Raw genomic sequence first — 23215 nt, 5'->3', positions numbered from 1 at the left:
CCCTAAACCTGTCCTGACTAAATATCTATCTAAGTTTTAAATATTGGTATAGTCCCAGCCTCAACTACCTCCTCTGGCAGTTCGTTCCATACTCCCACCACCCTTTGTGTGATTAGATTCCTATTAAATCTTTTCCCCTTCACCTTGAACCCATACCCTCTGGTCCGCGATTCCCCTACTCTGGGCAAGAGACTCTGTGCATCTGCCCAATCTATTCCTCTCATGGTTTTATACGCACTCCTCTCTGCCCAGATATTACCCTGGACAATTTCCCCTGGTCTCCAATGCTGTACTATGGTTTTGATCCAAGACCGCAAGAAATTAGACCTTCTGTCGGTTCGGACCGGACGGGATAGCCCACGGTAGGAGAATAGATTTAAGGTGAGGAGGGAAAGATTTAATAGGAACATGAGGGGTAACTTTTTCCACACAGAGGGTGGTGGGTGTATGGAACGAGCTGCCGGAGGAGGTAGTTGAGGCTGGGACTGCAATAACATTTAAAGGGACAATTGGCCAGGTACATGTGTAGGACAGGTTTACAAGGATATGGGCCAAGTGCGGGCAGGTGGGGAGGATTAATGTAGATGGGACATGTTGGTCAATAGACAATAGGTGCTAGAGGAGGCCATTCGGCCCTTTGAGCCAGCACCGCCACTCAATGTGATCATGGCTGATCATTCTCAATCAGTACCCCGTTCCTGCCTTCTCCCCATACCCCCTGACTCCGCTATCCTTAAGAGCTCTATCTAGCTCTCTCTTGAATGCATTCAGAGAATTGGCCTCCACTGCCTTCTGAGGTAGAGAATTCCACAGATTCACAACTCTGACTGAAAACGTTTTTCCTCATCTCCGTTCTAAATGGCCGACCCCTTATTCTTAAACCATGGCCCCTGGTTCTGGACTCCCCCAACATTGGGAACATGTTTTCTGCCTCTAACGTGTCCAACCCCTTAATAATCTTATACATTTCGATAAGATCCCCTCTCATACTTCTAAATTCCAGTGTATTCAAGCCTAGTCGCTCCAGTCTTTCAACATATGACAGTCCCGCCATTCCGGGAATTACCTAGTAAACCTACGCTGCACGCCCTCAATAGCAAGAATATCCTTCCTCAAATTTGGAGACCAAAACTGCACACAGTACTCCAGGTGCGGTCTCACTACGGCCCTGTACAACTGCAGAAGGACCTCTTTGCTCCTATACTCAACTCCTCTTGTTATGAAGGTCAACATTCCATTGGCTTTCTTCACTGCCTGCTGTACCTGCATGCTTCCTTTCAGTGACTGATGCACCAGGACACCCAGATCCCGTTGTACGTCCCCTGTTCCTAACTTGACACCATTCAGATAATACTCTGCCTTCCTTTTCTTACCACCAAAGTGGATAACCTCACACTTATCCATTAAACATTAAACTGCATCTGCCATGCATCCGCCCACTCACGCAACCTGTCCAGGTCACCCTGCAACCTCATAGCATCTTCCTCACAGTTCACACTGCCACCCAGCTTTGTATCATCTGCAAATTTGCTAATGGCACTTTTAATCCCTTCATCCAAGTCATTAATGTATATCTCCGCTCGTGGATCCCATTTATGTGTGTGCGCGACAAATAAACTTGACTTGATTTAAAGGGACAATTGGACAGGTACATGTGTAGGACAGGTTTACAGGGATATGGGCCAAGTGCGGGCAGGTGGGGAGGATTAATGTAGATGGGACATGTTGGTCGGTGTGGGCAAGTTGGGCCGAAGGGTCTGTTTACCACGCTGTGTATCAATCACTCCGTGAGTCGATAAATCTAAACCTTAGGATAACGGGACCGAGTCAGTGTACTGAATTGCAGATGTGGCCTTCCGAATAGCGTGTAATAATGTTGGAATAATAAAGACTTGGAGGCGCCGAGTTGGGAAACGCCCTGAGATCCCTTTTGCATCATTTTCCTTTTGCGTGAGTTTCCTGTAAGCGGTGGAGGAGGAGGAGGAGGAGGTTTCAAAAGAAAAGAGGCACCGAATTAACTCCGGAGCCAAATATCCCAAATGCAACTCGACAACTCCTGAAGCGCAATCTTCCCCTTTCCCTAATATGGGTCGATATTCCTGACACAACGCGCCCAGCGAGAGAGAGACATGCTCCTGACTTCTGCCCTCCTCTGCCCGACCAGTAAATGGGGAATGGGATCGACGAGCGGGGAAATCCGCCTTCATTCGTGTTAAATGTGGGTCTCAAGAGTCTTAGCCTTGAGACTGAGACAGGCGACTGCCAAAGATGTGAGAGGTGAAAGCGGGGCATTTCAATTATCCCACCCCACTCTCCATCGAACCTGACTCCAAGACAGGTAAAGACTTTTCCAATTATTCTTAGCTTTTCCCTGTCTGTCTGTCTGTATGTCTGTCTGTCTGTATGTATGTCTGTATGTCTGTATGTCTGTCTGTCTGTTGTCTGCTGGATATTTTGGCTGTCCTATGATTTTCCTCGTCCACTTCCTAAACCACCAAACTCAGCCAAACTGTTTACTCCGTTTACAACCGAGGAGCTGCCAAGCTTTTTTTAAAGCGAGACAACAAAAACAAAAAAAAGGTATCTTAAAGCAAACTCGACACCCCCGGCTCACTTAAAATGTAGTTTAGCTGTTGGACACTCCGCTGTTTAGGGTTGTTTATAAAACACGAGTAGCCCAAAAAACAAGTAACCCATTCATTCCTTCCTTCTGTCCAGAGATGCTGCCTGACCCGCTGAGTTACTCCAGCTTTTTTTAAATTTAGCGTGAAGGTAGACACAAAAATGCTGGAGTAACTCAGCGGGTCAGGCAGCATCTCAGGAGGGAAGGAATGGGTGGAGATGTTTCGGGTCGAGATCCTTCTTCAGCTTGTCATTCAGTACAAGAAAGCATTCTGACTGCGTGTGACTTGTTCGTATCAGTTTATCAGGAAGAAATCCGTGCCCTTCGAGCCAGCACTGCCATTCAATATTTCAGATGCAGGAGTTTACAACGAAGACGACAGACAGACACACACACACACACACACACACACACACACACACACACACATACAAAACAAAAGTTGTGTAGGAAACAAGAACTGCCAGATGCTGGTTTAAATCGAAGTGCAGACACAAAATGCTGGAGTAACTCAGCGGGTCAGGCAGCATCTCTGGAGAGAAGGAATGGGTGGAGATGTTTCGGGTCGAGACCCTTCTTCAGACCCGAAATGTCAACCCTATTCCCTTTTCTCCCTAGATGCTGCCCGACCCACTGAGTTACTCCAGCACGTTGTGTCTTGACGTTTGGACACTTTCGAGTTTAAAGTTCAGACATACAGGAAGCTACACGAGTCCTCGCCGATCATTGATCCACTCGTTCACACTAGTTAAACATAGGAAATAGGTGCAGGAGGAGGCCATTCGGCCCTTCGAGCCAGCACTGCCATTCATTGTGATCATGGCTGATCATCTACAATCAGTAACCCGTGCCTGCCTTCTCCCCATATCCCTTGACTCCACTAGCCCCTGGAGCTCTATCTAACTCTCTTTTAAATTCATCCAGTGAATTGGCTTCCACTGCCCTCTGTGGCAGAGAATTCCACAAATTCACAACCTCAGTTTTAAATGGCCTCCCCTTTATTCTTAGACTGTGTGGCCCCCTGGTTCTGGACTCCCCCAACATTGGGATCATTTTTCCTGCGTCTAGCTTGTCCAGTCCTTTTATAATTTTATACGTTTCCCATAAGATCCCCTCTCATCCTTCTAAACTCCAGCGAAGTTCTACGTTATCTCACTTTCTCATCTACCTCCTGTACAGTGATTTTATTTGATACCCCCTGACTCCGCTATCCTTAAGAGCTCTATCTAGCTCTCTCTTGAATGCATTCAGTGAATTGGCCTCCACTGCCTTCTGAGGCAGAGAATTCCACAGATTCACAACTCTCTGACTGAAAAAGTTTTTCCTCATCTCAATTCTAAATGGCCTACCTCTTATTCTTAAACTGTGGCCCCTTGTTCTGGACTCCCCCAACATTGGGGACATGTTTCCTGCCTCTAACGTGTCCAACCCCTTAATAATCTTATGAGTAGACTTACACAAACCTGTGCAAGGTATTTATTCACAAAATGCTGGAGTAACTCAGCAGGTCAGGCAGCATCTCAGGAGGGAAGGAATCGTCACCCATTCCTTCTCTCCTGAGATGCTGCCCGACCGGCTGAGTTACTCCAGCATTTTGTGAATAAATCCATCTGCAGTTTGCTTGTTTCTACTCAAAAGGGGACTCAGTTTGGAAAGGGAGGCGTCTCCATCGAGTTTGAAGAGGGGACACCCGGACCCTAGACGCCGTCTGCCCATTTTGGTCTCCTAAGGTTCACCAGATTGATTCCTGGGATGGCAGGACTTTCATATGAAGAAAGACTGGATAGACTCGGCTTGTACTCGCTGGAATTTAGAAGATTGAGGGGGGATCTTATGGAAACGTACAAAATTCTTGAGGGGTTGGACAGGCTAGATGCAGGAAGATTGTTCCCGATGTTGGGGAAGTCCAGAACAAGGGGTCACAGTTTAAGGATAAGGGGGAAGTCTTTTAGGACCGAGATGAGAAAGTTTTTTTTCACACAGAGAGCGGTGAATCTGTGGAATTCTCTGCCACAGAAGGTAGTTGAGGCCAGTTCATTGGCTATATTTAAGAGGGAGTTAGATGTGGCCCTTGTGGCTAAAGGGATCAGGGGGTATGGAGAGAAGGCAGGTACGGGATACTGAGCTGGATGATCAGCCATGATCATATTGAATGGCGGTGCAGGCTCGAAGGGCCGAATGGCCTACTCCTGCACCTATTTTCTATGTTTCTATGTTTCCATTCCCCTCTCCACAGACGCTGCCTGACCCGCTGAGTTCCTCCAGCACTTTTGCGCTTTACTGCACTTGTCGGCAGTCAGAGTTGAAGCTGATGTCGGCGTTGTGTGTGTCTCCCAGACTCTCCCGCATTCCGACGAGCGTGGAAGTTGCCAATGTGCAATTAGACAATCATCTGCAATTTTATATATTTTTGCTTTAAATAGGCATTTAAACGGGGCGGGCCTTGTTGCTATTTTGAGAGAGAGAGAGAGAGAGAGAGAGGGAGAGAGAGAGAGAGAGAGAGAGAGAGGGAGAGAGAGAGGGAGAGAGAGAGAGAGAGAGGGAGAGAGAGAGAGAGAGAGAGAGAGAGGGAGAGAGAGAGAGAGGGAGAGGGAGAGGGAGAGGGAGAGGGAGAGAGAGAGAGAGAGGGAGAGGGAGAGAGAGAGAGAGAGGGAGAGGGAGAGGGAGAGGGAGAGGGAGAGGGAGAGGGAGAGGGAGAGGGAGAGGGAGAGGGAGAGAGAGGGAGGGAGGGGTGAGTTGACAACATGGGCTAGTAGACTGGCTGGTGATGGGAGGCATTTCTCCTTGTCTCTGAGCAGGAGATGGAGGGTGGGGGGGTGGGTGGGGGGTCTGGAACTGCAGCGGTGCGGGTGCAATGAGAATGTGTCTTTGGTAAGGCGACGGGAACGGAGCAGAGAGGGGAAAAACAGGCGCTCGATCAATGCAAAAACGCACCCTCTCCCCCCACCACCCCGCATCATGGACCTCCAGTCTTGCTCCACATATATACATACATATATGTATAAACACACACATGTGTGTGTGTGTGTGTGTGTGTGTGTATTTATACATGTGCGTATATGTGTGTGTGTGCACATATACATACACACATGCACCTATAAACGTGAGTACGTATACATATTTATGTATGTGTATGTATGTATATGTGTGTGCGTGTGTGTATATGTGTGTGTGTGCTTGTGTGAATGTGTGTGTGTGTACATGTGTGTGTGTTTATATATGTGTGTGTGTATATATGTATATATGTGTATGTATATGTGTGCGTGTGTGTGTGAATATGTGTGTGCGTGTGTGTATGCGTGTGTATATGTGTGTGTGTGTATATATGTGTGTGTGTGTGTGTGTATATGCGTGTGTGTGTATATGTGTGTCTGTATATATGTGTGTGTGTGTATATGTGTGTGTATATATGTATATATGTGTATGTATATGTGTGTGCGTGTGTGTGTGAATATGTGTGTGTGCGTGTATGTATGCGTGTGTGTATGTGTGTGTGTGTGTGTGTGTGTGTGTGTGTGTGTGTGTGTGTGTGTGTGTGTGTGTGTGTGTATATATATACGCACACACACATTGAACTTTTAATCTCGCTTATGGTATTGTTTACAGAGTACAATGTTTACATATCCAGTTGTGCTGCAAGAATGTCATTATTCTATCCGGGACATAAGACAATAAAACATTCTTGACTCTTAACACTTGTGAACTGATCTCAAAGGTTAACTGACTGACCTAAAGTTTAAGGGCAATTTAAGATCTTCTCTACTGCTCTGCTGAGATACGGTGGGTGGGTGTGTGGGTGAGTGGGTGGGTGCGCTGTGGTGTCAGGGGTGCTGTGTTATGCGATGGTAGATTGAGAGTCATAGAGTGATACAGTGTGGAAACAGGCCCTTTTGGGCCAATTTGCCCACACCGCCCAACACGCCCCATCTACATTCGTTTAGTTTTGAATTTTAGTTTAGAGATACAGCACGGAAAGAGGCCCTTCGGCCCACCGGGTCCGTGCCGACCAGCGATCCCCGCACACTAACACTATCCTACACACACTAGGGACGATTTTTTTGTGCATTTACACCAAGCCAATTAACCTACAAACTTGCACGTCTTTGTTCTCCCGTTTTCACGCCTCACCTTTCCATATCTCTGTGTTTCCCTCTCCATCAGCATTATGATGAAAGAATGGGTCAACTGGGCTTGTATTCACTGGAATTTAGAAGGATAAGAGGGGATCTTATAGAAACATATAAAATTCTTAAAAGATTGGACTGGCTGGATGCAGGAACAATGTTCCCGATGTTGGGGGGAGTTCAGAACCAGGAGTCACAGTTTAAGAATAAGGGGTAGGCCATTTAGGACTGAGATGAGGAAAAACTTTTTCACCCAGTGAGTTGTGAATCTGCAGATGTCTCTGCCACAGAAGGCAGTGGGGGCCGATTCACTGGATGTTTTCAAGAGAGAGTTAGATTTAGCTCTTGGGGCTAACGGAATCAAGGGATATGGGGTGAAAGCAGGAATGGGGTACTGATTTTAGATGATCAGCCATGATCATATTGAATGGCGGTGCTGGCTCGAAGGGTCAAATGGCCGACTCCTGCACTTATTTTTCTATGTTTTCTATGTTTCTATGTATCCCCTGACTCTCAGTCTGAAGAAGGGGCTTGACCCGTTCCTTCTATCCAGAGATGCTGCCTGGCCCGCTGGGTTTCTCCAGCATTTTGTGTCTATCTAAACTAAACAAAATGTGTCAATGTACATTTTTAGAGTTATTTCACACAACACTTAAATGGCGAAAAATAATGCAGTGATTGATCATAAATGGCACCTTGATCATATTTCATCCATGGGACCTTAATTCACAGAGTCAAATGCTTCTGATTATTGGAACAGGCACTCATTATGTGATAAGAACAGAAATGCTCTGTATAGATTTAGATTTAGATTTAGAAATACAGCGCAGAAACAGGCCTTTCGGCCCACCGGGTCCGCGCCGCCCAGCGATCCCCGCACACTAACACTATCCCACACCCACCAGGGATAATTTTTACATTTGCCCAGCCAATGAACTGACATACCTGCACGTCTTTGGAGTGTGGGAGGAAACCGAAGATCTCGGAGAAAACCCACGCAGGTCACGGGTTCGATCCTGACTGCGGGTGCTGTCTGTACGGAGTTTGTTCGTTCTCCCCGTGACCTGCGTGGGTTTTTTTCTCCGAGATCTTCGGTTTCCCCCAAAGACGTGCAGGTTTGTGGGTTAATTGGCTTGGTATAAAAATGTAAAATTATCCCTAGTGGTGTGTAGGGTTGTGTTAATATGCGGGGGGGTCGTCGGTCGGCACGGACTCGGTGGGCCGAAGGGCCTGTTTCCGCGCTGTATCTCTGAACTAAACTAGGCTGAACAAAACTAAATCAAGTTTATTGCTATAGGCACAAGTACAGTAAGGGTCATGCACAATGGCAATCTTGCTTGCAGTAGCCACGACGCCATGACTCAGACAACATACAAAAACATAAATTATACATAAAAATACACATAAAATAAATAAATTCTGCAAGTCAGGAAATTGAAAAAGAAAAGACTGTGTGAAAACACAAGACTTTAGTGCAAAGCACAATTAGAAAAGAAAATAAGTCCCTGCTTGTTCAAGAGGTACTCTATAAGAGGTATAAGGAACTGCAGATGCTGGTTTACCAAAAAAAAGTGTCAAAGTGCTGGAGTAACTCTGCAGGACAGGGTGGACACAAAATGCCGGATGCAGTAACTCAGCGGGACAGGCAGCATCTCATCTCGGGAGAGAAGGGATGGGTGACGTTTCGGGTCGAGACCTCTGGGGTCCTCTCTCACTACTCTCCCTCTGTGTCTCCTCTCTCTCTCTGCAGGACAGGGGAGGGAATATTTTGTCGGGCAGAGGGTTGAAAAATGAAATGAGAAAGACAGAAGATGTCAGGCAAAGGATTGAAGAGTTGCGAATTGTGAAGCTGGAGGAAGGAATGAAGGTGGAAGGGGAGGGGGAGGGGAGGGGGGAGGGGAGGGGGAGGGGAGGGGGAGGGGAGAGATAGGTGTGAGGCCAGGTGAGGAACTGGGGAGATAGGGAGGTGGGGGGGGGGGAGGGAAAGAAAGGAGTGATAGGGGAGGAAGATGGAGGGCTGGGTTTGTAGTAACCAAAACTTCAATGTTTGGAAGGACTCGCTGTGAATATCATAAGATCATAAGTTCATAAGTGATAGGAGTAGAATTAGGCCATTCGGCCCATCAAGTCTATTCCGCCATTCAATCATGGCTGATCTATCTCTCCCTCCTAACCCCATTCTCCTGCCTTCTCCCCATAACCCGCGCTAATCAAGAATCCATCCATCTCTGCTTTAAAAATGTCCACTGACTTGGCCTCCACAGCCGTCTGTAAGTTTTATGTATAGGTTTTCAGATTTAGATTTTTGTTAGATTTAGAGATACAGTGCAGAAACAGGCCCTTCGGCCCACCGAGTCCGCGCCGCCCAGCGATCCCCGCACACTAACACTGTCCTACACACACTAGGGACAATTGTTTTTTTAAAACATTTTACCCAGTCAATTAACCTACAAACCTGCACGTCTTTGGAGTGTGGGAGGAAACCGAAGATCTCGGGGAAAACCCACGCAGGTCACGGGGAGAACGTACAAACTCCGTACAGACGGCGCCCGTAGCCAGGATCGAACCTGAGTCTCCGGCGCTGCATTCGCTGTAAGGCGGCAACTCTACCGCTGCGCCACCGTGCCGCCCTTTCCCCGGATGCTCCGGTTTCCTCCCATATCCCAAAACATGTGGGTTGGTGAACTAATTTTTTTATTGTATGCATTGTATGCATTGTATGCATTGTATGCATTGTATGCATTATCCCAGGGAATGTGGGAAGAACCAAAGAATGTTAGCGGTTGCGTGGAAAAATTATCTATTGCATGCTAACTATCGGGATGTATCACAATGTGATTTGGTAACTACAGTACTCTGCCCAAGACCACAAGAAATTGGGCAGCACTAGAGATGCTGCCTTACAGCGCTTACAGCGCCAGAGACCCGGGTTCGATCCCGACTACGGCTGCTGTCTGTACAGAGTTTCTACGTTCTCCCCGTGACCTCGAGGGTTTTTCTCCGGGAGCTCCGGTTTCCTCCCACACTCTAAAGACGCACAGGTTTGTAGGTTAATTGGCTTGGTACAAATGTAAAACAAAATTCCCTGGTGTGTGTAGGATCATGTTAGTGTGCAGAGATCACTGGTCGGTGCGGACTAGAATTCCTTGTTTCCGCTAGCCCTAAGAGCTCTCTCTAACTCTCTTTTGAATGCATCCAGTGAATCGGCCTCCACTGCCTTCTGATGCAGAGAATTCTACAAATTCACAAGGAATGGGTGACGTTTCGGGTCGAGACCTTTCTTCAGACTGAATGTATCCAGTGAATTGGCCTCCACTGCCTTCTGAGGCAGAGAATTCCACAAATTCACAACTCTCTGGGTGAAAAAGTTTTTCCTCATCTCAGTTCTAAATGGCCTACCCCTTATTCTTAAACTGTGGCCCCTGGTTCTGGACTCCCCCCAACATCGGGAACATGTTTCCTGCATCTAGCGTGTCCAACCCCTTAATAATTTTATATGTTTCTATAAGATCCCCTCTCATTCTTGTAAATTCTAGTGAATACAAGCCCAGTCGACCCATTCCTTCAACAGATGACAGTCCCGCCATCCCAGAAATTAACCTTGTGAACCTACGCTGCACTTCCTCAATAGCAAGAATGTCCTTCCTCAAATGAGGAGGAATCTGAGGGGAATCTGAGACTGCATTTAGAATATTGTGTTCACTTCTGGGCACCATGTTATAGGAAAGATATTGTCAAGCTTGAAAGGGTTCAGGAAAGATTTACGAGGATGTTGCCAGGACTAGAGGGTATGAGCTACAGGGAGAGGTTGAGCAGGCTGGGTCTCTATTCCATGGAGCGCAGGAGGATGAGGGGAGATCTTATAGAGGTGTACAAAATCATGAGAGGAATAGATCGGGTAGATGCACAGAGTCTTTTGCCCAGAGTAGGGGAATCGAGGACCAGAGGACATAGGTTCAAGGTGAAGGGGAAAAGATTTAGTAGGTATCCGAGGGGTAACTTTTTCACACAAAGGGTGGTGGGTGTATGGAACAAGCTGCCAGAGGAGGTAGTTGAGGCTGGGACTATCCCATCGTTTAAGAAACAGTTGGACAGGTACATGGATAGGACAGGTTTGGAGGGATATTGACCCAGCGCAGGCAGGTGGGACTAGTGTAGCTGGGACATGTTGGCCAGTGTGGGCGAGTTGGGCCGAAGGGCCTGTTGCCATACTGTATCATTCTATGACTCAATAACTGTATATCTCTGGAGTTGAATGGAGTCTTCTTGTCTGTATTAAATCTTTGGTTTGTGGTTCTAATTGAGGTTTACAGTATCTCCTTACATCACTGAATGATGATTTTTTTAAAAAAAACTGGGCAGATCGGAGAAAACATTCAACGGAGATTTTCCCAAGAAATGCAGCCTGTTGTGGAGGAGTCTCTCTCTTTCCCAACCTCCCCACGAAAGTCATTCCCGACGGACGGTTGTTATACCACTCACAGAACGCAGATAAGGGCAGAGTAAAGATCGACACAAAAAGCTGGAGTAACTCAGCGGGTCAGACACCATTAGGGGTTGCCAACTATCTCACTCCCAAATAAGGGACAAGGTGACGTCACCGCCCCGCGCCCCACGTGACCTCACCCGGCCAGCGGCCGCCCGGGCCGGGAGGTGGGTTATTATGCAACCTCAGTTAGGCGGCACCCGGGCCTCCGGACATACACTGTCCGGGCCTACTCTGTCCGGACCTACACTGTCCGGGCCTACAATGTCCGGACCTACACTGTCCGGACCTACACTGTCCGGGCCCTACACTGTCCGGGCCCTACACTGTCTGGACCTACACTGTCCGGGCCCTACACTGTCCGGGCCCTACACTGTCCGGACCTACACTGTCCGGACCTACACTGTCCGGGCCCTACACTGTCTGGACCTACACTGTCCGGGCCCTACACTGTCCGGGCCCTACACTGTCCGGACCTACACTGTCCGGGCCCTACACTGTCCGGACCTACACTGTCCGGGCCCTACACTGTCCGGGCCCTACACTGTCTGGACCTACACTGTCCGGACCTACACTGTCTGGACCTACACTGTCCGGACCTACAATGTCCGGGCCTACACTGTCCGGGCCTACACTGACGGACCTACACTGTCCGGACCTACAGTGTCCGGACCTACAGCGTCCATGCCTACACTGTCCGGACCTACAATGTCCAGGCCGACACTGTCCGGACCTACAGCGTCCAGGCCTACAGCGACCCTCGGGCCTAATATGGGACAAGGGCGGTCCCATACGGGGCAAACCAATTTAGCCCAATATACGGGATGTCCCGGCTAATACGAGACAGTTGGCAGCCCTAGGCAACATCTCCGGAGAAAAGGAATGGGTGATGTTTCAGGTCAAGACCCTTCCTCGGACTGAGAGTCAGAAGCAAGAGAAACGAGAGAAATAGACGGTGATGTAGAGAGATGTAGAACAAATGAATGAAAGATATGAAAAAAATGAACGATGGTAAAGGAAACAGGCCATTGTTAGCTGAAAACAAGTAACAGATAATGAAACTCACCAGGCCGACATTGACAACGACTAGAATGGGGGAGGGACGGAGAGAGAGGAAAAACAAGGGTATAGGAGTAAAGAGGTCCTTCTGCAGTTGTACAGGGCCCTGGTGAGACCACATCTGGAGTATTGTGTGCAGTTTTGGTATCCTACTTTGAGGAAGGACATCCTTGCTATTGAAGCAATGCAGCATAGGTTCACTAGGTTAATCCCTTCGAGCCAGCACCAGCGCTTGTCCTTCGAGCGGGAGAAAGGAAGGATATAGGTGGAGACAGAAAGATAGAGGGAGAACTGGGAAGGGGGAGGGGAAGAGAGGGACAGAGGAACTATCTAAAGTTGGAGAAGTCGATGTTCATACCGCTGGGATGCAAGCTGCCCAAGCGAAATATGAGGTGCTGTTCCTCCAATTTCCGGTGGGCCTCACTATGGCACTGGAGGAGGCCCATGACAGAAAGGTCAGACTGGGAGTGGGAGGGGGAGTTGAAGTGCTCAGCCACCGGGAGATCAGGTTGGTTAAGGTGGACTGAGCGAAGGTGTTGAGCGAAACGATCGCCGAGCCTGCGTTTGGTTTCGCCGATGTAAAGAAGTTGACATCTAGAGCAGCGGATGCAATAGATGAGGTTGGAGGAGGTGCAGGTAAACCTCTGTCTCACCTGCACCTCCGCAAAGACATCAGCACAGATACTAGTGGAACAAGATAGACCACTCGACCCTAAAAACCGTAGTAGGTCACGGCCGCCATTTCAGTAGGCAGAAACTTGCAGAAACTTGCAGAAACATTTAAAAACAAAAATAACAAAAATCTGTGAATTGATAGATGAGATATATTCTGCATTTTAATGGAATCATAGCACATACTGTTCCTCCAAAACACTGATTGCAGTGCGAGAGGCATAGCGAACGGCGGGTTTTGCCTACTAAAATGGCTCCTTTGCGTACTACACCAGTATAGGCGATTTCAATGGAGTGGTCCATCTTGCTCCTCTAGTACCTTTGGACATCAGTGTAGGCAAGTTGGGCTGAAGGGCCTGTTTCCATGCCGTATGACTATGACTATAATATTGCTATTTAAATAATTTCATTCGATATGATATAAATATCAATACAATACAGACTTTACCCATAAAGCACATTCATAAATACCACAATGATTTGGGGCGGCACGGTGGCGCAGCGGTAGAGTTGCTGCCTCACAGCGCCAGAGACCCGGGTTCGATCGTGACTATGGGTGCTGTCTGTACGGAGTTTGTATGTTCTCCCTGTGACCTGCGTGGGTTTTCTCCGGGCGCTCCGGTTTCCCCCCACATCCTGAAGACATACAGGTTTGGCGGTTTGGTGGTTTATTGGCGTTAGACAATAGACAATAGACAATAGGTGCAGGAGGAGGCCATTCGGCCCTTCGAGCCAGCACCACCATTCAATGTGATCATGGCTGATCATTCTCCCCAAACCCCCTGAATCCGCTATCCTTTAGAGCTCTATCTAGCTCTCTCTTGAATGCATTCAGCGAATTGGTCCTCCACTGCCTTCTGAGGCAGTGAATTCCACAGATTTACAACTCTCTGACTGAAAAAGTTTTTCCTCATCTCCGTTCTAAATGGCCTACCCCTTATTCTTAAACTGTGGCCCCTGGTTCTGGACTCCCCCAACATTGGGAACATGTTTCCTGCCTCTAACGTGTCCAACCCCTTAATAATCTTATATGTTTCGATAAGATCTCCTCTCATCCTTCTAAATTCCAGTGTATACAAGCCTAGTCGCTCCAGTCTTTCAACATATGACAGTCCTGCCATTCCGGGAATTAACCTAGTAAACCTACGCTGCACGCCCTCAATAGCAAGAATGGTAAAATGTAGGATAGTGTTATTGTACGGGAATCGCTGGTCGGCATGGAGTCAGTGAGTCGAAGGACACTGTATCTCTCAAGTCTAAAGACCAGCAATCCAAGAGTCTAGTTTAGTTGAGTGGAGTTTAGAGATGCAGTGCGGAACAGGCTATTCAGCCCACCGAGTCTGTGCTGACCCACAATCCCCCCATACATTAGCACTACACTACACACACTCGGGACAATTTACAGAAGCCAATTCACCTACACGTCTTTGGAGTGCGGGAGGAAACCGGAGCACCCAGAGAAAACCCACGCGATCACAGGGAGAACGTACAAACTCTGCACAGACAGCGCCCATAGTCAGGATCGAACCCAGTTCTCTGGCGTCGTGAGGTAGAAACTCTACCGTGCCGCCCTGGCAATGGCTCGATGGGCCAATGGGCCAGAACAGTCTCGATGGGCCAAATGTCCTGGTGCTACTCCTGTATCTCATGTCCTCATGAAACATCCGTCAAATCGACCACGAACACAATGAATGCTGGCTCAAAGGGCCGAATGGCCTCCTTCTGCACCTATTGTCTATGTTTCTATGTTTAAATCCTGCTGGATTGGCTCAGCAGGAAAGGCAGCACCTCCGGATGGAAGGGATGGGTGACGTTTCGGGTCGAAACCCTTTCCCGAATGTTTACAGGAGGAACTCATCTCTCGGCCTCTGCTCCATAACGCAGGCACCAATATTCCATCTCTCACCACGGTTATCGTCTAAACATTCGGTGGCACTTAATAACAGGGTGCTTCTAATGACACAGTGCAGCACAGTTGCCTCTGCACCACGCCATGTTTTGTGTTACTGCACTGTTTGGAATGTATATTATAGCCCTGTGTACAAAAAAATCCAGCACCGTCGCTCCTCCATTATACAGTGCTGCTTAACGCGCAGTTGTTTTTTGTTTTTTGCGTGTGAGTTTGCTGCCAGCTTTCATCTTATTGAGCATCCCCCCCTTTGCTTCCACCCTTGTGCGCAGGAACTATGAATCTCCCGACCGCCCTCCTTCTGGTGGCCTTAACGGGCGTGGCGGCAACGTTCCGCCCAAGAGATCACTCACCCTGCAGGGCGGTGAGTACTGAAATAAGCTTCGCCATCGAGTTTGAGTCTCGTTCGTTCAGTCCGGTCTACTGTCACGTGAGCCGAGGTACAGTGGAAAGCTCTCGTCACGTGCTAACCTTTAGAATGACTTGGATGAAGGGATTAAAAGTACCATTAGCAAATTTGCAGATGACACAAAGCTGGGTGGTAAGTGTGAGCTGTGAGGAAGATGCTATGAGGTTGCAGGGTGACTTGGACAGGTTGTGTGAGTGGGCGGATGCATGGCAGATGCAGTTTAATGTGGATAAGTGTGAGGTTATCCACTTTGGTGGTAAGAATAGGAAGGCAGAGTATTATCTGAATGGTGTCAAGTTAGGAACAGGGGACGTACAACGAGATCTGGGTGTCCTGGTGCATCAGTCACTGAAGGGAAGCATGCAGAACAAGGGGCCACAGAGATGAGGAAAAGCTTTTTCAGTCAGAGGCAATAGACAATAGACAATAGGTGCAGGAGGAGGCCATTCGGCCCTTCGAGCCAGCACTGCCATTCTCAATCAGTACCCCGTTCCTGCCTTCTCCCCATACCCCCTATCTCCGCTATCCTTAAGAGCTCTATCCAGCTCTCTCTTGAATGCATTCAGAGAATTGGCCTCCACTGCCTTCTGAGGCAGTGAATTCCACAGATTTACAACTCTCTGCCTGAAAAAGGTTTTTCTCATCTCAGTTCTAAATGGCCTACCCCTTATTCTTAAACTGTGGCCCCTTGTTCTGGACTCCCCCAACATTGCGAACATGTTTCCTGCCTCTAACGTGTCCAACCCCTTAATAATCTTATACGTTTCGATAAGATCTCCTCTCATCCTTCTAAATTCCAGTGTATACAAGCCTAGTCGCTCCAGTCTTTCAACATATGATAGTCCCGCCATTCCGGGAATTAACCTAGTAAACCTACGCTGCACTCCCCCAGTAGCAAGAATATCCTTCCTCAAATTTGGAGACCAAAACTGTACACAGTACTCCAGGTGCGGTCTCACTAGAGCCCTGTACAACTGCAGAAGGACCTCTTTGCTCCTATACTCAACTCCTCTTGTTATGAAGGCCAACATTCCATTGGCTTTCTTCACTGCCTGCTGTACCTGCATGCTTCCTTTCAGTGACTGATGCACTAGGACACCCAGATCTCGTTGTACGTCCCCTGTTCCTAACTTGTGAATCTGTGGAATTCTCTGCCTCAGAAGGTAGTGGAGGCCAATTCTCTGAATGCATTCAAGAGAGAGCTAGATAGAGCTCAAGGATAGCGGAGTCAGGGGGTATGGGGAGAAGGCAGGAACGGGGGGTACTGATTGAGAATGATCAGCCATGATCACATTGAATGGCGGTGCTGGCTCGAAGTGTCTTTCAACATACGACCAGGTGGTCATAATGTTTTGGCTCGTCAGGTCGTATTGTGTTGGCTGATCGGTGTACGGTGTGCATTTTGTGCCTGTCTTCGAGTAAAAACCAGTTCTTTGCCACACATGGTGGAAACTTATTTTGCTTTTCCCTTTGGCTCGTAGATCGAGGCAGAAGCCTTGTGCCGGAACAAGTCCCTCGACGCTGTCCCCGAGGGTCTACCGCGGGATATATGGAAGCTGGACCTGTCCGTCAACCGCATCCAGAACCTGTGGCCGGAGAGCTTAGCCCGGTACAAGTCCGTCCAGCACCTGGACCTGGAATCCAATCGCCTGGAGTTCATCCAGCCGGGGTCCTTTGCGCTGTTGCCGCGCTTGGAGGTGCTGAACCTTGCGCACAACCTGCTGGACCAGGGCAGGGGCGGTCTCGGGCATCTGCCCCACCTGAAGAGCCTGGAGCTGTCCAGGAACACCCTGTACACCGGGGCGGTGGAGGAGTTCCTGCGCGATGCCCCCTCGCTCGAGCGCGTGTCCCTGGCCAGGAACAGCATCACCAAACTCTCGGGGGCCACCTTCCGAGGGAGCCCCTCTCTGACCCACCTGAACCTGGCGCACAACATCATCATGGAGATCGAGGCCGGGGCGTTCGGGCCACTGGCCAACCTGTCCGTCCTCGACCTGGCCACCAACTCCATCCCCTGCATCACCGGCTTCGACCTCAGGCAGCTGCGGGTCTTGAACCTGAGCAGGAACAGCATGGAGGCCTTCCTGGTGGAGGAGACCGGCGAGGAGTTCCGCCTGGAGTGGCTGGACCTCAGCGACAACAACCTGCCGTCTTTCCCGGCCTTCCCCGCGAGGAACCGGCTCAGGCACCTGGACCTGTCGCGCAATTCCATCCGGGGGCTTTCCCCGGACCACCCCGGATCGGAACGGGCCCACGGGGAGAACCGAACGCGGGCCGCCCTTCCGGCCCACCTGCCCGACTTGGTGTACCTGGACCTGAGCTACAACGAGATAACCTCCGTCCCCTGGGAGTCCCTCCGCGGCATGCGGTCCCTGCGCGTCCTCAACCTGAGCAGCAACTGCCTCGGGGGCTTCGTGATGGACCGGCCGCACGCCCTCGACTCGCTGGTGGAACTGGACCTGAGCTCCAACTCCCTGCAGGACCTGTTCCTCCACGGCCGCGGCTTCCGCCGCCTGAGGTACCTCTACCTCCAGGACAACCACCTCCACCGCCTGCCCTGCGACATCTTCAGCGGCCTCCCCAGCATTCAAACCCTCCGCCTCCAGAACAACGATCTCAGCGTCTGCCGCGGCCTTGGAAACCACTCGGAGGACGGTTGCATGTTCTTCTCTGGGATCGCCACGCTGAGGTACCTGTACCTCCACAACAACAACATCCGGCACCTGCCGCCTCACGCCTTCCGTCAGACGCCCTTGGTGGAGTTGGATCTGTCCATGAACTCCGGGATCGACATCCATCCCGAGGGTCTCGGCGGCCTTGAGGTCCCGCTCACCCGCCTGTCCCTGGGGGGCAACGGCCTCTCCTCGCTCAGCATCGACCTGTCGCGCTTCGCCAACCTCCGGACGCTGGACCTTTCCCGCAACCGCCTGAGCGAGTTCCTGGTCACCGCGGGCAACCTGTCCCTGGAGAACGTGGACCTGCGCGACAACGCGCTGGGCTTCCTGGAGGAGAGGTCCATGGAGGTACTGAACGGGACGCTGCGGACAATGCGGCTGTCGGGCAACCCCTTCAACTGTTGCCGGGCGGCCTGGGTCAGGTGGCTGGCCCAGGTGGAGGTGGTGGACAGGTGGTCGGTGCTGTGCCACTACCCGGTCCTGAGCGGCCACTCTCCGGCCTACCTGTTCAGCGCCAGGCCCGCCCTCTGCCAAGGGGCGCCCAGGGACCAACGGCCAACCTGGGCCGTCCTCGTCCTGATACTAGGGAGTGGACTCCTGGGGTTTGCCACCGTGCTGGGCTGCTGCCTGGCCCGCAGGCAACGGGTCAACAAGATGACCCTCCACCACGTCAAAGCCTAGCCCACACACTCTGTATTTTTTTTATGTCTCATTGTAAATGAAGTGAAACGAAGAGAATAAATCTATGGGAAAGAACTGCAGATGCTGGTTTCAATCCAAGGTAGACACGAAGTAGACACAGCTAGATAGAGCTCTGAAGGATAGCGGAGTCAGGGGGTATGGGGAGAAGGCAGGAACGGGGTACTGATTGAGAATGATCAACCATGATCACATTGAATGGCGGTGCTGGCTCGAAGGGCCGAATGGCCTACTCTTTTCCTCACAGTTCACACTACCACCCAGCTTTGTATCATCTGCAAATTTGCTAATGGTACTTTTAGTCCCTTCATCCAAGTCATAATGTATATTGTAAATAGCTGCGGTCCCAGCACCGAGCCTTGCGGTACCCCACTAGTTACTGCCTGCCATTCTGAAAGGGACCCATTTATCCCCACTCTTTGCTTTCTGTCTGTCAACCAGTTTTCTATCCATGTCAGTACCATACCTCCAATACCATGTGCTCTAATTTTGCCCACTACTCTCCTATGTGGAACCTTGTCAAAGGCTTTCTGAAAGTCGAGGTACACCACATCCACTGGCTCTCCCCTGTCAATTTTCCTAGCTACATCCTCAAAGAATTCCAGAAGATTAGTCAAGCATGATTTCCCCTTCGTAAGTCCATGCTGACTCGGGAACGATCCTGTTACTACTATCCAAATGCTCCGCAATTTCGTCTTTTATAACTGACTCCAGTATCTTCCCCACCACTGATGTCAGACTAACTGGTCTATAATTTCCCGTTTTCTCTCTCCCTCCTTTCTTAAAAAGTGGGATATGGGATTAGGAGGGAGAGATCAGCCATGATTGAATGGCGGGGTGGACTCGATGGGCCCAGTTGCCCGATTCTACTCCTGCAACTTGTGAACCTGTGAAAACTGAAACTGGACTGGGGATATCCATTCTGGACTCTGGGGATGTGGATTCTGGCTCTGTCAGCCCGTGATTGTTTGGTTGCGGGATTAGTTCCGGATGTTTTCCTTCCTTTGCATTCAGGAAGTGTTGCTCCCTGCACGGAGATGGTGGCTTCCTGTTTATCTGCCCTTGTTGCTCGGCGGCTCTTGTTTTGAATTCCACTGTCCCTGGTTTTGGTTTGGATTCCAGTGTCTGGGGTGATGGGTTGAGGGAGTTAAGTTTAGTTTAGATCAGAGACACAGCGTGGAAGCCATTTGGCCCACCGACCCACTGAGTCCGTGCCTCATATGCTAGGGTGACTTGGACAGGTTGTGTGAGTGGGCGGATGCATGGCAGACGCAGTTTAATGTGGATAAGTGTGGGGTTATCCACTTTGGTGGTAAGAATAGGAAGGCAGAGTGTTATCTGAATGGTGTCAAGTTAGGAAAAGGGGATGTACAACGAGATCTGGGTGTCCTAGTGCATCAGTCACTGAAAGGAAGCATGCAGGTACAGCAGGCAGTGAAGAAAGCCAATGGAATGTTGGCCTTCATAACAAGAGGAGTTGAGTATAGGAGCAAAGAAGTCCTTCTGCAGTTGTACAGGGCCCTAGTGAGACCGCACCTGGAGTACTGTGTGCAGTTTTGGTCTCCAAATTTGAGGAAGGATATTCTTGCTATTGAGGACGTGCAGCGTAGGTTTACTAGGTTAATTCCCGGAATGGCGGGACTGTCGTATGTTGAAAGACTGGATCGACTAGGCTTGTATACACTGGAATTTAGAAGGATGAGAGGAGATCTTATTGAAACATATAAGATTATTAAGGGATTGGACACGCTAGAGGCAGGAAAAATGTTCCCAATGTTGGGGGAGTCCAGAACCAGGGACCACACAGTCTAAGAATAAAGGGGAGGCCATTTAAAATTGAGGTGAGAACAAACATTTTCACCCAGAGAGTTGTGAACTTGTGGAATTCTCTGCCACAGAAGGCAGTGGAGGCCAATTCACTGGATGAATTTAAAAGAGAGTTAGATAGAGCTCTAGGGGCTAGCGGAATCAAGGGATATGGGGAGAAGGCAGGCACGGGTTACTGATTGTGAATGATCAGCCATGATCACAATGAATGGCGGTGCTGGCTCGAAGGGCCAAATGGCCTCCTGCTGTACCTATTTTCTATGTTTCTATGTTTCTATGACCAGCGATCCCCGCACGCAAAAGACAAAAGACAATAGGTGCAGGAGTAGGCCATTCGGCCCTTCAAGCCAACACCACCATTCAATGTGATCATGGCTGATCATCCACAATCAGTACCCCGTTCCTGCCCTCTCCCCATACCCCCTGATTCCCACTAACACTATCCTGTACACACTAGAGAACCAGAGGGCATAAATTAAAAGTGAGAGGGGAAAGATTCAATTGGAACCCAAGGGGTAACATTTTAACACAAAGGGTGGTGGGTATGAGTTATTATGAGTTCAGTTTATTGTCACGTGTACCGAGGTACAGTGAAAAGCTTTCGGTGCGTGCTAACCAGTTAGCGGAAAGACAATACACGATTATAATCGAGCCCCCACAGTGTACAGATAGTCATACGATACGATACGATATGCTATGAAAAACTTCATTCACCGCCGGATGGAAATTGATCTGCCGACCGACACAACAAACAACAAGCTACACAAAAACTTGAAATTAAAAGTGATGAGATAGGATGAAATTGGAAGGATGAGCGGGGATCTTATAGAGACGTATAAAATTATAAAAGGACTGGACAAGCTAGATGCAGGAAAAATGTTCCCAATGTCGGGGGAGTCCAGAACCAGGGGCCACACAGTCTAAGAATAAAGGGGAGGCCATTTAAAACTGAGGTGAGAAGAAACTTTTTCACCCAGAGAGTTGTGAATTTGTGGAATTCTCTGCCGCAGAGGGCAGTGGAGGCCAATTCACTGGACGAATTTAAAAGAGTGTTAGATAGAGCTCTAGGGGATAGCGGAATCAAGGGATATGGGGAGAAGGCAGGCACGGGTTACTGAGTGTGGATGATCAGCCACGATCACAATGAATGGCGGTGCTGGCTCGAAGGGCCAAATGGCCTCCTCCTGCACATATTTTCTATGTTTCGCTGAAAAAAATAGAAAAGGACAAGCGGCTGTTGGCTGGCTGGCATGTGCACAGCGCCTTCACTGGAACAAACGAACGTACAAACATACAAACATACAAACGCAGGCTTATCCCCTGGGCAGAGGATTCTAAAACTAGAGTGCCCTCTCCCCTCCCCTCCCCCACACCGGGTCTCCCTTTGTTCTCCCAACGTCCCTCACTGCGGTCTCCCCACACGCAGGGCCCCCATTGTTATTCACGGCGGTCCTCCCACGTCTTGCCATCCCCCCCCCCGCACCACCGCCACCAAGGTTCCCGCTGCCCCCGCCGATGCTCCGTTGCCACCTAGGCCCCACCACCGCAGAGGCTCCCACTGCCCCGCCACCGAGGCTCCTTCGGCCCAGGCAGGCCTTGCCGCCCGTTTTTTTCCGCAGTCCCCTGGGAGACCGGTGGGGCAAGTCGGGCCTACCGGGGCGTGTCCCGGTCATCGGTCGCCGCTCTGGTCGTCGGCGCCGCGGTTGTTTGCCGGGTGGATCGGCATGGCTCCCCGGGACGCCCCCACCACGCACACGGCTCACTGGGACACTGTTTGTGCAAGAACTTTTTGTTGATTACCAGCCAGGGAGGCCATCTTATTCCCATTGCATCCAGATTCAGACAGGGATTCAGAGACAATTTCTCCCCAGCTGTTATCAGGCAACTGGACCATCCTACCACATCTGGAGTGTATAGAAAGGAACTACACAGAAGACAGAAGGAAACTGTGTGTTGTTTTGGTCTCCAAATTTGCGGAAGGATATTCTTGCGATTGAGGGCGTGCAGCGTTGGTTTATTAGGTTAATTCCCGGAATGGCGGGACTGTCGTATGTTGAAAGACTGGATCGACTAGGCTTGTATACACTGGAATTTAGAAGGATGAGAGGAGATCTTATCGAAACGTATAAGATTATTAAGGGGTTAGACACGTTAGAGGCAGGAAACATGTTCCCAATGTTAGGGGAGCCCAGAACCAGGGGCCACACAGTTTAAGAATAAGGGGTAGGCCATTTAGAACTGAGATGAGGAAAAACTTTTTCAGTCAGAGAGTTGTGAATCAGTGGAATTCTCTGCCTCAGAAGGCAGTGGAGGCCAATTCTCTGAATGCATTCAAGAGAGAGCTAGATAGAGCTCTTAAGGATAGCGGAGCCAGGGGGTATGGGGAGAAGGCAGGAACGGGGTACTGATTGAGAATGTTCAGCCATGATCACATTGAATGGCAGTGCTGGCTCGAAGGGCCGAATGGTCTCCTCCTACACCTATTGTCTATTGACACGCACGGCTCCCCGGGACACTCCCGCCATACGCGGGGCTCCCTGCAGTGTGCAAACAGGCCCTTCGGACCAACCCGCCCATGCCGTCCCACCTGCCTGCGTTTGGATCCGATCCCTCTAAACCTGTCCTATCCATGTACCTGTCTAAAAGTTCTTTAAATGTTGCGATGGTCCCTGCCTTGAACTACCTCCTCCGGCAGCTCGTTCCATACACCTATGGACTACCTGTGATCGGAC

The 23215-nt window shown here is 49.8% G+C and overlaps 1 protein-coding gene across 1 annotated transcript; it reads left to right on the top strand.

Annotated features, from left to right (window-relative positions):
* The first annotated feature begins 1985 nt into the window (after positions 1 to 1985).
* LOC144595445 (transforming growth factor beta activator LRRC32-like) lies at positions 1986 to 18699 on the top strand. Its single transcript, XM_078402949.1, has 3 exons — positions 1986 to 2338; positions 15146 to 15237; positions 16764 to 18699. Exons 2-3 carry the CDS (start codon positions 15151 to 15153, stop codon positions 18636 to 18638), a joined length of 1962 nt encoding a protein of 653 aa, XP_078259075.1. The 5' UTR covers positions 1986 to 2338; positions 15146 to 15150; the 3' UTR covers positions 18639 to 18699.
* The last annotated feature ends 4516 nt before the right edge of the window (positions 18700 to 23215 follow it).

Source organism: Rhinoraja longicauda, chromosome 7 (assembly GCF_053455715.1).
Source record: "Rhinoraja longicauda isolate Sanriku21f chromosome 7, sRhiLon1.1, whole genome shotgun sequence".
Classification (NCBI taxonomy): Eukaryota; Metazoa; Chordata; class Chondrichthyes; order Rajiformes; family Arhynchobatidae; genus Rhinoraja; species Rhinoraja longicauda.
The sequence above is the reverse complement of the archived record's forward strand: the minus strand, read 5'-3'. Positions and strand labels throughout refer to the sequence as shown.